We start from the raw sequence: 17,748 nt of genomic DNA, 5'->3' as shown, positions 1-17,748 counted from the left end.
GGGAAGGTTGTGCTGGCATTGCCTAACCCGATTTCATTACAAATCCCAGTTTCCTTATGGACTTTGCCCTGGATTTCATCACCTGGGCTGATGTTTTGCAGCTTTAGCCGCTTCCTGACCTGATCCCTTCTCAACCTGCAGCTTCCAAGATCCCGGAACTGCCACGGGATGACCTGGTTTGTAACAGGGTCACTGGGTACAGCCCTGGCCAGATGTTGGCAGCTGCTTCCAGCAGTTTGGGACAGGGAATTCCACCCGGAATGCCAAGCTTTGGTGGGTTTATTTCTTATTCTGTGATTTCTGGGGGCATGGGGAGAGATTGGGATGGTGGATCTCTGGAAAATCCCATTTTGGGGCATTTTTGCCTGGATTTAAAAGGGGGGAAGAAAACCCTTTTTTTGGTTCTGGGATTTATTCTAAAGCCCCTCCAAGCTCAAACACTAAATTCCCAGTTGGATTAGCCTTACCCCAAGGATGCTCAGCATCAGAGGTGAAGTGCTAAGGGTTTCCCTAAATTTTTTAGGGATAATCTAGGATTTTTGGCTCTGTGTGTGTGTGATCCACACCGGTGAGCCAGAGCCCAAATGTGAGTGAGGAAGGAGATGTCGAGCCCATCCCCGTGGCCTCTGGCCCTGACACAATTCCACCTCCTGAGCCCATCCCCGTGGTCTCTGGCCCTGACAGAATTCCAGCTCCTGAGCCCATCCCCATGGTCTCTGGCTTCCAGCACAGCTTGAATCCCTTTGGAGACACCGAGCCCATCCCCGTGGCCTCTGGCCTTGACACAATTCCAGTTCCTGAGCCCATTGCCATGGCCTTGGTCTTCCCACCATTCCAACCCCTGAGCCCATCCCCATGGACCATAACCCTCCCTCCTTGACCCTCCAAACGTAAAATCCCATTTTCCCCTTGTTTCCCCCTATTCCTGCACCCCCGGCAGCGCTGGAGTCTCGGTTTAACCCCATTTGAGGGATCCGGATGGACAAAATCTCCCCTAAATCCCCTCCAGCTCGTCGGCTCCACCGGGATTATCCTGCTGCCAGCTCATTCCCCTCCATCAGCATTCCCGGACATCCAGGGAAAGGCCAGATCAGCAAAAAGAATCCGCGCTTCCCAGCCGGGATGAGCAGAACCGGGGGCAAAAATAAAGCAGGGGTTTGGGATCGTGACACCGGGAATTTGGTGGGGGCCAGAGAGGAGGATTCGCCCGAAGGCCAAATTCGGGGCCAAATTTTGCAGCTTTAGGAAAAGAAATGAACGGGAAAATAAATAAATGGGAAAATGAATGAGCCGGAGATGAGGAATTTTTGGAAATTTTTTTTGCCCGATTTCTGCATGTGAAATTTTTTTTGCCCTTTTTAAGCTTTTTTTTTTTTATTCTGGCATTTTTTAATTTTTGCCTTTTTATTTCTTTTGCCTTTTTTAACCAATTTTGTGAGATTTTTTTATCATGTTTTGCCTTTTGCTTTTTGCCTTTTTTTTTTTTTTTTGCCTTTCTTTGCCTTTTTTTTTTTTCTTTTGGGCTTTTTTTTTAATTTGGGGACTTTGTTCACACTTTTAAACTTTTTTTGGAATTTTCTGCTGGTTTTGCCTTTTTTGGCCTTTTTTCCATTCTCATGCCATTTTTCCCTTTTTTTAAATTTTTTTTAATTTTTAAAACATTTTTTTTGCCTTTTAATTTTTTTTGGCATTTTTTGTCCTTTTCCCCCCCCTTCTGTCTGGGTTTTTTTTTTTCCCAACCTTTTTTTCTCTTTTTTGTCTTTTTCTTTCCACGTTTGTTGTGTTTTCCCCATGGCATCCCCTCGGTGGGACACAGGATGTGTTGCCTGCATGCACACACATATACACAGACACACGTGTGTACACACATACACACGTGCGTGCACACACACGTACACAGCTCATGGGGCTTGCAGCCAAGTGCTTGCACAGGCACACGCATGCGCACACATGTACAGACACACACTTGCTCACGTGTGCATGCACAAACATACAGGCACACACACTTGCACACTCGCTTGTGCACACACAAGCACACCGAGGTACAGGCGCACACCCTTGCACACTCACACACATGTGCAAGCACAGCTTCATGCTTATTCACGTGTGCACACACAGGTACAGGTACAAACACTTGCACACTCACGCACCCCCCTACACATTCACACGTGTACACACCTGTACATGCACACACACACAGAGTCACCCTCGCACACTCACCCACATGCACCCACATATCCAGCCACGCACACCCGTGCACACTCATAACTGCACACACACAAATATAGGCACATGCTCTTGCACGCCTGCATGTGCACACACACGCATATAGGCACACACACGTGTGAGTAGATGTACATGCACACACACATACACTCACCCTTGCACACTCATAGGTGCACACACACACACATACAGGCACACACACACACAGGCACTCACCCCTACACACTCACATGTGTACACACATGTACATGCACACACACACGTACACACACACACACGTACACCCCCCCTTGCACACTCATAGCTGAACAGACACAGATACAGGCACACACACACTCACATAGGTACACACATATCCATGCACACACACACACACGTACACACCCCCTGCACACTCATAGGTGCACATGTACAGGCACAAACCCCTACACACTCACATGTGTACACATATGTACATGCACGCACACATGTACCCACCCCCTTGCACACTCATAGGTGCACGAACAGGTATAGGCACACACCCTTACACACTCACACATGTACACACACACATGTACACACTCCCTTGCACACTCATAGGTGCACACACAGGTATAAGCACACACACACTCACACATGTACACACACACAAGTACAATCACCCTTGCACACTCATACCTGCACACACACATGTACACTCACCCTTGCATACTCATAGGTGTACACACATGTACAGGCACACACACACACATGCACACACACACGTACACTCACCCTTGCACACTCATAGGTGTACACACACATGTACATACACACACACATGTACACTCACCCTTGCACACTCATAGGTGTACACACATGTACAGGCGCACACACACATGTACACTCACCCTTGCACACTCACAGGCGCACACACATGTACAGGCACACACACATGTACACTCACCCTTGCACACTCACAGGCGCACACACATGTACAGGCACACACACATGTACACTCACCCTTGCACACTCACAGGCGCACACACATGTACAGGCACACACACACACGTGTACACACACGTACACGCACACGCACAGACACAGCCACGTGCACGCTCGCACACCCCCCCCCCCCCCCCCCCCGCACACGCGCACGCGCGCCGCACGCTCTCACGCGCGCACACCCGCGCTCACGCGCCCGGCCCCGCCCCCGCCGCCCACGTGCAGCCCCGCACGCGCGCGCCCCCCCCCCCACTCCCACACACACCCCCCTCCCCGCCCCGCGCACGCCCCCCTCCTCGCCCCGCCCCTGCCCGCTCGGCCCCGCCCACCCCCTGTCCCTCCGCCGCCCAATGGGCGCCGCCGCTCCCGCGCCGCCGCGCGCCCCCCGCCCCTCTTAAGCCGCTCTGATGCCCCCGCCGCGGCCGCGCGCCACCGCTCCGCTCCGCCGCGCGCCGCTCCGCCGCCCCCCCCGCGCCCGTCCCGCCGCCGCTGCCGCCGCTGTTGCCGTCGCCGCGCCGGGGCCGCCATGGAGACCGGCAGCAAGGTGAGCGCGCCCGGCCTGGAAACACTCGCTTCCTCCTTAACCCCCCCCCCGTTACCGCCGCGTTACACAACAGGAGAGCCGCGACCGTCCCGGGAGAGCAGGGAGGGAGGCAGCCGCGTTGGGGCCTCTCTGCGCCGCCGGTCGCAGCCCCCGGCGCCCGTGTGTGGCGGCCCGCGCGCGGAACTGGCGTTTTGGTGAAGATTTTACCTCAGAAACGCGGAGAAAACCCCACTTGAAACGGTGCCCCCCCCCCCCCCAAGTGCGCGGGAACGGGGCTCGGGGGGGCTCAGCTTTGAGGTGAGGGAATGCTGAAGGAAGAGCCCAGAAAAGGCGGTTTTGGCCCCAATTTGGGGGTGGGTGTGTGTGAGGGCAACTCAGTGAGAACCCCGAAGCGCTGAGTTTGTTTTGGGGGGCACTGAGAGGGAAGGGGGGGGCCTCGCTGCGGTGCTGGGTCCCATCGCACTGCGGGCTCTTCGCACTGTTCTGACCCAATGCCCATCAATTCCCCCCCAAAAGCTATGAAATGAGTTATTAAATGCCATAAACTCGCCGGCCGGCAGCAGCTGGGCCCCCCCGGAGCGTCAGCCCCCGTTAGAGGTGGGTTAAAGTGATGCAACGTCAGGCCCTAAATGAGGAAGGTGAGTTCATTACAGCGGGGTCCTTAATGTTAGAGCCTGGCCCTGATGACACCCCCCCCCCCCAATATTCCCTTCTGGTTGCACTTTGGGATCCATTCAGGTATTTGCTGGTTGTTATTTTCCAGGGAAGGAAATACAAAATTGGCTCCGTGGCGATGCGTAATTAACCCCCTCCAAAATAATCACTTTATCCCAATTAAAGATGTCACAGAAACAGGGATCTTACTCTTCTCCCTTCCTTCTTTTCCCTCCCCGTCTTTGGCGAGTTGGGAGTCCCATTTTCCTCGCGTTTCGCCCTATGTTTATATAGGTATGTGGTGTTTCTTAAGGGCTTTTCTCCGGGGCTGGCTCTTCCCCAGCGCCAGGCTTTTTTTGGGAGAGGTTTGGGGGTGGGAGCCGGGAACGTGACTCCTGGCAGCGCGGCCATGGGGCCGGGAATTAGCAAGAAATTTGCTCTCCTCCTAACGAAGAAACCCGATGCGCTTGATCCCGGCCACCGGATCGGCGTTGGGGACACACGCACCCTTCCCTCTGCCACCCTAATAACTACCCCATTAGATGAATTAGGATGAGAAATGATTAATTTATGTTAAAGGTGATTAATTGCAGGAAAGGTTTTGCTGCGATGCTTAAACCCCGAGCGTGTTTTACCCGGGGAAAAAGGGATTTCTATCGGAGCAGCCCTCGGTGGGATGCTGGGGGTGCCGGGACGAGCTCACCCCTCCATCCCTCAATGCGATGTTTCGTGTTATTAAAGCAGGACGTGCTTTTATTTGGGCTGCTCCAGCGCTTTGCCTGCGACAACATCTCCCGGGCTTGTCGCAGACGCTGTTGCGGTTGCAAAACTCGAACGGATCGAGTCGCCGTCCCCGGCTGACCTTTAAGGAGGAAGGGAAGGGGGGGGGGGGGGGGGGAATAAATAAATACATGAAATAACGCAGCTCCGACCCCGCGGGTTCGATAATCCCCCCCAGATCTCAGCTGATCCTCGCGGTGCCAGCGTTACCCTTCGCTTTGGATGCCAACTATCCCCCCATATGTGGCTTTAACCCGGCCTTCGGTGGGTGCGTAAGTTTTTCCTGGGCCGGGAGCCAGCGTGCGGCCGTGTTATCCCGGGCAATGGCCGGGTCTGGATCGCTTCACCCCGAGCCGGCGTGCGCTATGCTGCATGGTGGCTGCGTGCCCTCCCCGTGCTCACCCCCTGCCTCCATCCCGGGTTGGGACAGAGGGACATCTGGCCCATCCCGGGACAGAGCCTCCTCCGGGATGGTCGTTAAAGCTTCGTGGCTGATTTTTATGGGCTCTTTAAATGTGGATCTTCCCGGAATTCCCTCCTGGGACACTTTTTTTTTAAAAATATTTTTATTAATAGTTTTAAAGGAATTATTCATTTCCTTGTTCCATGAGGCAGGCAATGTCCTGAAATCCTTCCGTGTTGGAGGAAATTGGGTAGAAAAGTGAGTTGTGAAGCTAAAAGGTTTGGGGGTGCTGCTGTCACCCCACGGGCTGATGCTTCCTCGTTCGAGCGCTGGAGGAAGCAGGAAGCAACAAAGAGAAAATGAATTTATTAAAATCGCAAGTGCTGCGCTCACCTTCCCATAAGGTATAGCCGGGCTGGAGGGATAAACACAAGCGTTGGCTGTATCCAGGCTGTAAATAAGGTTATTGCACAAAAGCACGAAAGGGAATTATGTTGCTTTGGGCTTTTTCCACTCCCCCCCCCCGTCTTTAAACTCCTAATAAAGCTGCTGTTTTCTGCGAGCAGTTAAAAAAGAGCCGGAAAGCCCCCCCCCCACGTGGCCTCGCAGGAGTTGCCCATGCAAGGCTGCTTCTAAAACCCAACTTTCCTTTTTTTTTTTAATTCCCTAACTCGCCATCTTAAGCCTCTCCTTTAATGGTGAGGTTAAAGCCCAAACGCGCCCGGATCGGGCCGGGCAGCATGTTTGGAGCTGGGAAGGCAGAAGCGAGCGGGAGGAGCTGACTCACGCTGACCCTGCCTGGGAAGAGCCTCCAAACCAGCAGCTTCCCTCCAAGCCAGCCCCATCCAGTCATCAGAATACAGTTTTTTACGCTAGAGGTTAAAAATACTGAGGGTTTTGCTGCATGTTTGAAACACAACTTGTTTTTTTTCGCTAGAGGTTAAAAATTTAAGGGTTTTCTTCTCTTGTAGAGGTTGACATTACGAAAGTAACTTCATTATTGAGCTCTGGAGGGGCAGTGGCAGCGCTGGAAAGAGGAGGTGTTGCTACCTGCCGCGTTGTCGGAGCAAAGTTCGTGCCGGTGCGATGCATCCCCATCCCTGCGGCGCGGTGCCGCCTGTGACTCACCGACCTGCTGGGGCGGGTGGGACGGCCCTGAGGGATGTACAGGGAAAACTGCAACCCCAAACCCTAGAAACACCCCGAAATACCCCCAAAATTCTCGAAATACCAAACCCCCTCATTTTTCAAACAACATTTACCCACGCGTGGGTTGATTTCAGCATTCCCGGTGTTGCCTGTTGCAGTTTTCCAGAGCAGCAGGCGGATGGAAGAGGTTGCAGTTGGAATTTGGGATTTTGGGGGGCTTTTTTCCCCGTCTTTATCTGGGATGCCAGCACCTCCCCAGCCTGTTTTTGCCCTCTCAAGCCGGGTGTTTGATTCTCAGGTTGGGTTTATTCAGAGGCACCCAACAGAACCCCGTGCCAAAATGTCCCTGATTAGTTGTGTTGGGGCCAAGCCTAATTAATGGGCTTCATTAACGAGGCTGCCTTTATTCCCTGTTGCTTTCTCCCTACAAACTTTAACATGGAGGGAAGTGGTTTGGCCGGAGAGGCGAGGTCAGTCGTTAAATAAAAAAGGAAGAAAATGCTTCTTAAATAAGAAAATACATTTTTTCCCCATGTTTGCTTTGCTGTGGTCCCTCTGATTTAGGGGTTACCTTTAGGTGGGGTTTGACCAGCACCAATCCCTTGGGAATCTTAATCTGAGATGCTGGGGGAGCATCCCTGGGTCACACACTGGTACTTGGGATAACTGGGGAGAGAGCCCAGACCCCACATTAAGGGGTTTATAAATTTCACGTGGATCATCCCAAAGCTGATTAACGGGAATGTCGGATCCTGGTTCTTGGAGCTGGGTGCTGGGAAAACCTCCCGCCTGGGATAATTGGGCTGTTAACGAAGGTGGCCCAAGCACTGGCCTGCCCTGACCCTGCTCCCAGACAAGGCTCTGATTGTCGTCGGGACTTAAGCAGGAGGAAGAGGAGGCAGGCGAAGGGGCTGCCAGTAGCCGGGTTTTGCTCAGTGACTGTTAATGAGGCTCTGATGCAAACCCGCTTCGTTAGTGTCTGCCCAGAGCATCTCCACGCTGGGGCATCCCCACACCGGTGCCGTGCCCAGTAGCGTCCCGCGCTGGCGAGCTACTTGTGTCACGTGGAGCTTGCGGAGAGGACCTTGCGTGCCCAGATAAAATTCCTGGAATCCCCAAACAGTATTATTGTGGTTTTGTTAAGCTCAAACTGGTGGTTTTGTGATTATTTTTTCCCCTTTAGTCCACACGGATGCCATAATAAAAGCAAGTTTTATCCTGTGTATCCATGATCACAGGAAAGGCTCAGGGGGGACTTACCACTCTCTAGAACTACCTGACAGGAGGTTGTAGTGAGGTGGGGTTGGTCTCTGCTCCCAGGGAACAAGGGATAGGACAAAAAGAAACAGCCTCAAGCTGTGCCAGGGGAAGTTTAGACCTGAGATTAGGAACAATTCCTTCCCCAAAGGGTGCTCAGGCATTGGAACAGGCTGCCCAAGGTAGCGCTGGAGTCACCGTCCCTGCAAGTGTTCACACACCTTGGAGACAAGGCCCTCAGTGCCATGGGTTAGTGGTGGCCTTGGCAGTGCTGAGGAATGATTGGATTTGATCATCTTAAAGCTCTTTTCCAGCCTCACTGAATCTATAACCTAACGAGCATCATTCCTCCTCCTGCAGCTCCTTGGGGGGAAGCACTGGGGTCGTCTCTGATAGGGAGAAGGGGGGACATAGCTGGGATCCCAACTTTAACCCCTCATTGTGGTTCTCTTCCCCCTTTTGCAGATGACGGCCCGCCTGATGCTCGCTGTGGGAGGAGCGGTGCTGGGTTCCCTGCAGTTCGGCTACAACACCGGTGTCATCAACGCCCCACAGAAGGTGAGATTGCTCTGGGCCACAGCAAAACTCCATCCCCTCTGCCCCAAAACAAACCCGTGCCTGCTGCCAGCCTGACTAAAATAGAACATCCCACCAGGCAGCTTACTGCCCATAATGGGATTGCAGTTAGCCAGCTCCGACCTTCCCGGGAGAATTAGCTTCCTCCTTGCTTAGCGTTTTTGCTGGGAAAAATCCCAGGAACGCGTGCAGGATGCTCGCTGGGTGGGACCGGCGTAACTTTTAACCTCGCCTCTGAGCAAAGCTCTGCGAGTTAATTGGGGTTTGAGTCATCTGGAGGGGAGGAATGGCTGCTCCAATGGGAGCTTTGCATCCCAGAGTGTCAGGGCAGGACATCCCTGGGAGGAGAGTGGGCAGCCGGGACAGGCTGTGTTTGAAGGAAGATGGAGAGCAGGAGGCATCTGCTCCTTCCCCAGCTTAGTGTCAGCACCCTCCATCGACCGGTAGGTACGTGGGAGCCTGGAAAAACTTGATGTTCCCCAATTTATGTGGCTTTTGGAGGTATTAAAGCCTGGGAAACGTTAGCTCAGAGACCCCATGTGGCGCTTGCAGCATGCCCTGGGTAAAGCTTCGCTGCTGGGGCGAGGTGTGGAAGGACAGATCAGGCCCCATCCCTGAGCATCACACCATTCACTGCCCCGAGTAACTGAAACCACTGAGGCAGGATTCAGGATTCACACTGCAAGAGGGTTTGATCCTGTTACCAGTGAGTGGGCTGCAAAATTCCACCTCCATCACCAAAAACCCTCCTCATGGGAGAGAAGACCCCGTGCAAAAACTTCCCGGGCCCCGTCAGCATGGAAAGAGCAAAAAGACGTGACGTTATTCGAGGAATTGCATTAAATTGGAGTCCCAGTGAGTGGCTTTAGCAGAATTCCATGTGGCTGGAGGCTGCGGATTCCATCTGCTGCATGCACCTGTCTGCTGAAAGCATCTTCCTGCTAAAAATTCCTGATCCCTGCTCGCCTTCCCCTGGACCAATCCGCACTGGTGATGTTTGTGCTCAGCTGGCAGTGAGCATCCTCCTCTGGAGACGGGCAATAGGAGCAGCGTTGGAGATGGCAGCGAGCTGGGCAATGCCTGGAGCTGTGCTGAGGAAGCTGCTTCCTGGCTCCTGCCCTTGTTTCTCCCCAGGCTTTGGCTCCGTGGGGAGCAGCGCTCTGTAATTATTGCCTAACATCATTCATCCCAAGGACACAGCGATTCCCTGCGGCTGAAGGACTTTTCTCCATCCTCACGTGATCCAGGAGATGCTCCTTGGGATGATGTGGATGGGACTGCATCCAAACCGGGGCTGAACTGTGGTTCCTGCAGACCCCCAAAGGGGTTGCCTCAGCTTCCCTTCTAGGATTGAGCTCCCAGGGCTGAGGCCAGGCCCAGGCTGAGTGTTTTAGGGGCGAGTCACCCAGTGAGTGACCCTGGGGCAGAACTGATGGGGGGAAGGGTTTGGGGTGCTCTGTATCGAGGGCAGGATGAATGTGGTCTGGGGCAGCAGGACAATCTGGGCATGAGGGTTCATCCCACCTTTGGGGGGATACACTGGGGGTGCGGGATTGGGTCTGCATCAGGATTCAGGTTTGGGATGCGGATGCATTGAGGTGCAGAATGGAGATGCATTGGGACTTCAGGGTGCAGGGTTGGGATGGGGGTGCATTGGGATAAACTGGGATGCAGGATGGGGATGCATTAGGGCGCAGGACTGAGATGCATCAGAGTTGGAGTGGGCATGCATTGGGGGACAGGACGGAGATGCTTTGAGATTTGGATGCATCAGGTGCATGGTCAAGATGGGAAATACATCACGGTGCAGGATGAGGATGCATCAGGATAAATTGGGGTACAAGATTTGGGTTGGGATGCAGGATGGGGATGCATCAGGATTCATTGGGGCACAGGACTGGTAGTGGGATGGATGCGTTGGGGTGCAGGATGGGGATTATAGAATCATGGAATCCCGGGCTGGTTTAGGTTGAAAGGACCTTAAAGCTCATCCAGTTCCAACCCCTGCCATGGGCAGGGACACCTTCCACTAGAGCGGGTTGCTCCAAGCCCTGTCCAGTCTGGCCTTGGACACTGCCAGGGATTGGGCAGCCACAGCTGCTTTGGGCAACCTGCTCTGGTGGGGATGCAGGATGGGGATGCACTGAGGTGAAGGATTGGCACAGGGGTGCAGGACTGGGATGCATCATTCCTTGGGCTCCAGGAGCTCAGGAGCAGGAGCTCTGTTGGCCTCGCAGCCGAGCTCCTTCCTCAGGCTGGGGCTGACCACTGGGTTTGTGTTCCTCTTAACATAGTCCTTCCTGCTGCTGGAACAGCAGCCTGGTGCTTATGGGGTGTTTGCAACGTGATGTGGGGAGGGGATGACTGGGCTAGGGCTGGCAGGAAACACTTGGCTGCAGTGAAATGAGGGCGAGAGAGTGGAAAAAACCCCCAACTTTAGGGAAACGAGACTGGTTTGGGTTTTTTTCGTGCTTCTCTCTTTAAACTCCTTTTTAATCTACTCTCCCAACAGCTCATGGTGGGTTTTTCATCCATCCTTTTTTGCAGGAGGAAAGGGGACTGGGATGGGGGTATTCGGGTGTTAAGTTTTGTTAAGCCAAGGGAAACCCCATGTAGCTCAGCCAGTGCTGGGGCACCCGCTGTCACTTGGATTTGGTTTGTCTGCTTCAATGGGAGAGAGCAGGAGGTTTTTGGGAAAGCTGAGAGGAATTCAGAGCACCACAAGGGTTGGTGGGGTGTGTGCAGGGTCCTTCCCCCCACCAAGGGCCTGGCTTCTCCAGATCATGATCCCAGTTATTTATTCTGATGGTAGGAAAAGAGGATGAAGCCCCCAAAGGATCAAAGCCTCCGGGTGGAGCAGGAGGCAAATGGAATCACTGAAGTATTGAAATCCTGATGGTTCAGGGCCTTTGAAAGCTTAGGAAAAGAATGAATGATTGGACCTGATGGTGAAGCACGGGGCATGTTTCTGGCACTGCCTCTGCAAGGAGCTCTCATTTGTGCTGGAAGTGATGGGAAAGCCGTGCCATGTGCAAACACTCCATCGGGAGCCCAGTGCCTGTGACACCATTGAGGCAGCGAGGCCTTGGAGTCTCTATGGCCAGCAGCAGCTTCGTCTGCTCGCAGGAGCTTCTCCTGCTCCTCCCTGTCAAGCCCTTTGCTCTTTCGGTTTGGGTATGGGTGACCCTTCACTTGAAGCTTTTGGCAGCGGGCTGGCTTTCAAAATACATGAAAAGAATTCATAAAATATATGAAGAAGGGTGTTCTGTGAAGATGGCAATTCAAGAGTGTCATGGCTGTTGGCATTGCAGCAGCATGGTGGTGGTGCAGATTTGTAGCAGAAGTGTTGTGTTATAGAAGTGCTGCAGGAAAACCCCCCTAGAAATGAATTTGGAGGGACTGTGTGAGGGGATGGGATGTGATCAGCCACCCGGGTGACCCTGCTGTCTTCCTCACCTTCCTCCAGCGTCTCTGTGTCTCCTGCGGGGATGCAGCCACATCCCTCCCCGCCTCCCATGTCCCGGGGAGGAGCGTGACCTCCCCATGGCTGCCTGGTGAGGCACAAGAGGTGTTTCGGCAATGCCTCTCCTCTCGGCAGGGCAGGACCAGAACCCGTCCGGCTGCATTTCCCCTGTGCATCCCATCAGGTTCCCTCCCTTGGGCTGGAGCCAAGCCACCGGCCGGGCAGCTCCCGGCCCCGTGACGCATCGTCTTGTGAGCCACACGCCAGCCAAGGGCCTGTGGTGGCTGGGCTGAGGCCGGGCAACTCGTAACACCGCTGCCACAGGTGAAACGGGCCTGGGTTTGACTCATGGCTTCGTTTCTCCACGCTCCTTTTTGCAGGTGATTGAGGACTTCTACAACCGTACGTGGCTGTACCGATACAGTGAGCCCATCAGCCCTGCCACCCTCACCACGCTCTGGTCCCTCTCTGTCGCCATCTTCTCCGTTGGAGGCATGATTGGATCCTTTTCCGTGGGGCTTTTTGTCAATCGCTTTGGACGGTGAGCACTGAGGGTGGTGAACCCCTGGTGGACATCAACAGGGGGTTGTACAGCCTCATCCCACCCAAGTATCCCAGCGGGGATGGCTTTGGGCATCTCCCCCCTGCCCAGAGCTGATGTTTAGGTTCTCCTGACACCCCTTCAACCTCTCAGCTCACCGTGGTCCTCACCACCCTCCTCCCCTCCCTCTGCAGGCGCAACTCCATGCTGATGTCCAACATTCTTGCCTTCGTGTCAGCCGTCCTCATGGGCTTCTCCAAGATGGCTTTCTCCTTTGAGATGCTCATCCTCGGCCGCTTCATCATCGGCCTCTACTCCGGCCTCACCACCGGTTTTGTGCCCATGTACGTGGGTGAGGTATCACCCACTGCGCTGCGGGGCGCGCTGGGGACCTTCCACCAGCTCGGCATCGTCTTGGGCATCCTCATTGCACAGGTAGGTGCTGGAGAACCAGCCTGGGGGGTGTTCCCCCGTCTTTGGTGCTGATGTTCATTAGGCACTTCAGGGGATGGGGTGTGTGCAGCAGCACAGAGTGTTGCCTGTGCTGCGCACTGTGCACAGCCCTTCAGATGGGGCTGGGGTGGAGGAGAGATGGATCTGGGGCTCAGCAGGAGCAGGTTTGGGATGGGTAGTGTCATGGAATGGTGTCTGTTAGCCACCTGGAAGCAAGATGTGTCCCTCTGATGGGTGGCTGGGACGGCAGCACGCCCCTGAGCACCAGAGTTGGGTCCAGCTTGAGCAGGGAAACAGTGGCTCAGCCCCTCTTGTCCTCAGGTCTTCGGTCTGGACTTGATCATGGGAAACGACTCCCTGTGGCCGCTGCTCCTGGGCTTCATCTTCGTGCCTGCCCTGCTGCAGTGCATCATCCTGCCCTTCGCCCCCGAGAGCCCCCGCTTCCTGCTCATCAACCGCAATGAGGAGAACAAAGCCAAGAGCGGTGAGTGACCCCCGAGCTCGTCCCACCACACAGGAGGCTCCTCGGCTGCTCCTGACTCCCACTCTCCTCTTAGTCCTCAAGAAGCTACGGGGCACAACGGACGTCAGCAGCGACCTCCAGGAGATGAAGGAGGAGAGCCGGCAAATGATGAGGGAGAAGAAGGTCACCATAATGGAGCTGTTCCGCTCCCCCATGTATCGCCAGCCCATCCTCATCGCCATCATCCTGCAGCTGTCCCAGCAGCTCTCAGGGATCAATGCGGTGAGTTTGGGGGGTACGTGGATGCCGGGGGGAAGCTGTTTCACCCAGGACTTGGGTTGAGCTGGCTCCAAGGCCTGGCTCCTTTCCTCATGGCACTGCTCTTTGTAGGTCTTCTACTACTCCACCAGCATCTTTGAGAAGTCGGGTGTGGAGCAGCCCGTCTATGCCACCATTGGCTCTGGTGTGGTCAATACGGCTTTCACAGTTGTTTCGGTGAGTTTTGGCTCATGGAGCCCTCGCTGGGGTGGATGTTAGAGATGAGGCTTTCCTCCAGGCTGGGGATGTGCTGATGATGGACACGTGTCTCCATCCAACAGCTCTTCGTGGTGGAGCGGGCTGGCCGCAGGACGCTGCACCTCATCGGCCTGGCCGGGATGGGGGCGTGCGCGGTGCTCATGACCATTGCCCTGACGCTGCTGGTGAGTGGTGGGCATTGAAGGGATGGGTGGGCTGGGAGGAGGTTGTGTGTGCTGCCCTCCTCTGTGGTAGCTCAAAGAGGGAGGTGTGGTTGGAGAGGAGGAAGGGTTGGTCCTCCTGGAGGTGACGACTGTCCCCCTCTCTCTGGAGGTCCCAGAACTCCAGTCTGGAGAAGCCTCATGGCTTCCCTGCCAGCACCACACCTGCACAATTCCCACCTCTGGGACCGCTGGTGCTTCATCCTCCTGCACCGCGCCAACCTTTTCTCTCTCCCTTGGACTAGGACCAAATGCCCTGGATGTCCTACCTCAGCATCGTGGCCATCTTTGGGTTCGTGGCCTTCTTTGAGATCGGTCCAGGCCCCATCCCCTGGTTCATCGTGGCAGAACTGTTCAGCCAAGGCCCTCGTCCCGCTGCCTTCGCTGTTGCCGGGTTGTCCAACTGGACCTCGAACTTCATTGTGGGCATGGGCTTCCAGTACATTGCGGTAATCATCTCCTGGGGCTTGTGATGGGAATGGGGCTGGTGTGAACCTCACCTACCTGGAGCCTAAACCCTGGGCCAAGATGGTTGGGTTGGGGCTGGGGGGAGGAGGGATGGAACTGAGGAGGAGAGCAGGGAGTGGAACCTGCTGGTCCTTACAGGTCTCATCCCATTGGGATGTTCAATGGCGGGGAAGCCTTGGGCACGCGCTGCAGTGATGGGGCAGCAGCTTCACCCACACCCTCACCCCTCCTTCCTCTTCCCTTCTTGCAGCAACTCTGCGGCTCCTACGTCTTCATCATCTTCACGGTGCTGTTAGTCCTCTTCTTCATCTTCACCTACTTCAAGGTGCCGGAGACGAAGGGCCGGACCTTCGACGAGATCGCCTCCGGGTTCCGGCAGGGAGGAGCGGCTCAGTGCGACAAAACCCCAGATGAGTTCCACAGCCTGGGCGCCGACTCGCAGGTCTAACCCGCCGCTCCGGGGCTGAGGTTGGGAACGCTCTGTACAGACCATGGCGCGGGGCCGCGCGCCCCTGCCCCGGCTCCCCCCGCTCCACCGGGGACGGACTCGACCCATTTTATTATCAAGTTTTATTTCATTTTTTTTTTCTGCTAGGAACGATTCTTTTTTTGTTTCTTTTGGGGTTCTTTCTTTGGTTTTAGCTGGTTTCGCGTCCAGGATTTCAAAGGCGATCGATGTTTTTCCAGCCGGGGGCACGTTCCCTGGGGTCTGGAACGACGCGACGGGTCCCTCGGCGAGAATCATGTAGCGGAAGGTTTTAAAGCTGGAACCTGTTTCATGTTTTTTAACGTTCTAATCGTAGAAAAAAATCACGTAAATTGACTAAACCTAAAGCCAGGATGGGTGCAAGCCCCCACCAGCTCTTTTTTAACGCAGTCTAACTGATTTCAAAGCCCCCGGGGGGGGTCGTGGATGGCCATTTCCCACCCGGGGCAGCGGTTGGAGCGCTCGGTGTCCCGGTGCGGAGCCTCCGCTTTGGTTTAACCTCGGCAATATTTGCCCGCCGGCGCCGCGCCGGCAGCCCCACACTACAGCCCCGGACCCAGCTCCCCTCCCCGCGCTGTGTATAGACTGGAAGATATTTATATTATATATATTTTTGTTCCGTGGTTGTTCATAGGAGCCCTTTTAAGTTATAGCGTTTGATTCGACGAGCGACGTACTGTAAATACTCTCGGCGTATAGTCACGTTGTACAACGTCTCCACAAGGTACAGACGCAAAGGGGGTAGTTTTATAGCGACGAGGAGCAGCTTTGTCCACGGGTAGGACGACTTTTGTATAGTTCAGTACCTGCACTGTAGTTGTACCTATTGCACTGAGTTCCAGGCTGTAGTATATTAAAAACAAACCCCGGAAAATACCTGTCCTCTTCAGAGATAACGGGAACGATCCCGGCACATCCCTGAGCGCAGCTGTGGGAGCTCCCGGCACCTTCCCGAGCCACAGACAGGGCTTGAAGCAGTGTTTTTTACATGCATGTGGGTGGGAATTGATTCCACGTGAAAGAAAATAAAGGTAAAGGGAGGGGAGGGGGGGAATAATTCACTTCACAAGTTCCCTGTGCTAAAGCCCTCGTGGTGCCTGCGGGGTTTGGTTTAAAACCCAAGTGTATAAAGTGAAGTGCCCAGAGGAAGGTGCGTGGAGCGCTCACAATAAAGGAGGATGGACGCAGTGACCTGGCCTGTGCCTTTGTTCCAGGGATGGGAAGCTCGGGGCATCGTGGTCACCCTCCAGCACTGTGTCCTCCTCATCCTCCCTCCTGTGCTGGTGTGTAGATGCCATTGTCTGGGCCGGGGGTACCCGGCTCCTACAGAGCCCCCATCGCTCCTCTGTGTCCCTGTGAGGATTTTCCACCCTGGGAATAACATTCCTGGTTGCAAAACACCCCCCTGGGGGCTGCACCCGGGGGGTGTTGGGGGTCCCAGCCCCTCCATGGATCCCAGCCCTTCCCTGGATCTGTGACTGTGCAGGGCTCCAGCACTGGCGGGCCTGCTCCTGGCAGCGTTTGTCCCTACCCCTCTTTCCCTGCCAAGGCACCAGGACCTGCAAGTCTGAACATTCCAGGCAAAGAAACTCTGCTTTTGGTCACTTCAGGCTCTTTTTCCTCTCCTCACCCCTGGGGCAGGTGTGGGAAGCGGCTGGTGCAGTGCAGGAAATGACTAAAATCTTTCAAACCTCCCCAAAACCACTCCTGATTCGTGCCAGGCTCTTCCCAGCGCCTTCACCAGCAGCTCCCTGCCTGTTCCCATTCCCGGGATGCTCATCCCAATGCACAGTTGATTTCCAGGCTGTATTTGCAGGGTGAAGCTGCCCGGAGCAGCGGTCGGGAGCTGCTGGGCCATGGCGCAGGCTCAGAGCACCGGGATTACCGGCACAGCTCCAAATCCCCGGGCGCTGTGACCCAAATCCCCCATGACCCGAGGCCCGGTGCCAGCAGCACGGTGCCCCCTGGTGTGATGGTTGCAGCCATAGAGAGGACGGGTGAGGATGCAGCATCTCCCATGGGATATTCAGAGGGTCCCCCTGGCCTGTCTGCTGTGAGCCCCATCCAGCACAACGTGTACCCCAGCCCAGGCTGCAGTGGAGGTTTCCCCTTCACCAGCAGCACCAATCCCTTCTAATTGCTCAGGTCCCAGCTTGACGAAGCACTCACAAAGCCAGGCACTGGCCTCCATCCCGCTCCCGCGAGGCAATTAAATGCCCTCATAAATCCTCCTGAAGTAAATGAGACTTAATCACAGGCTTAAAGCCGAGCCCTGTTCAGCCCTTGGCAGCAGCAAGAGTTTCCCTCAGCCTCTCCCAGCCCCAGGAGCCTGTCCCACTCACCAGGGTCCCTGTTGCCAAGGGTCACGTATCCCCCTGCCTGGCTCTCCCTGCTTCCCAGGGTAGAATCCCATGGGAGCTGCAGAGTGGGGTGTGCTCGGTGAGGGCTGTGGGCAGCAGCACACAGTGACACAAGGGGACAGCTCCTCTGGAGGCTGGCATCCTAATTCATGGGATGCCTGCACATTTATCCACATCTCCTTTGGGTGGGAAGCTCCGATTGGAGCTGCCTGGTCTGTTTGTCC

At 55.1% G+C, this 17,748-nt stretch overlaps 1 protein-coding gene across 1 annotated transcript; it reads left to right on the top strand.

Moving 5' to 3' along the window:
• Positions 1-3,715: 3,715 nt before the first annotated feature.
• On the top strand, positions 3,716-16,104 carry SLC2A1 (solute carrier family 2 member 1; the record flags this gene model as incomplete). The annotated part of the gene is made up of 10 exons (XM_080631347.1): positions 3,716-3,733; positions 8,442-8,534; positions 12,396-12,556; positions 12,751-12,991; positions 13,331-13,493; positions 13,567-13,754; positions 13,863-13,967; positions 14,072-14,173; positions 14,455-14,658; positions 14,928-16,104. 10 exons carry the CDS (start codon positions 3,716-3,718, stop codon positions 15,123-15,125), a joined length of 1,473 nt encoding a protein of 490 aa, XP_080487473.1. The 3' UTR covers positions 15,126-16,104.
• Positions 16,105-17,748: the final 1,644 nt, after the last annotated feature.

This window comes from Psittacula echo (assembly GCF_963264785.1).
Source record: "Psittacula echo genome assembly, chromosome: 17".
Classification (NCBI taxonomy): Eukaryota; Metazoa; Chordata; class Aves; order Psittaciformes; family Psittacidae; genus Psittacula; species Psittacula echo.
This window is presented reverse-complemented; position numbering and strand designations above follow the sequence as displayed.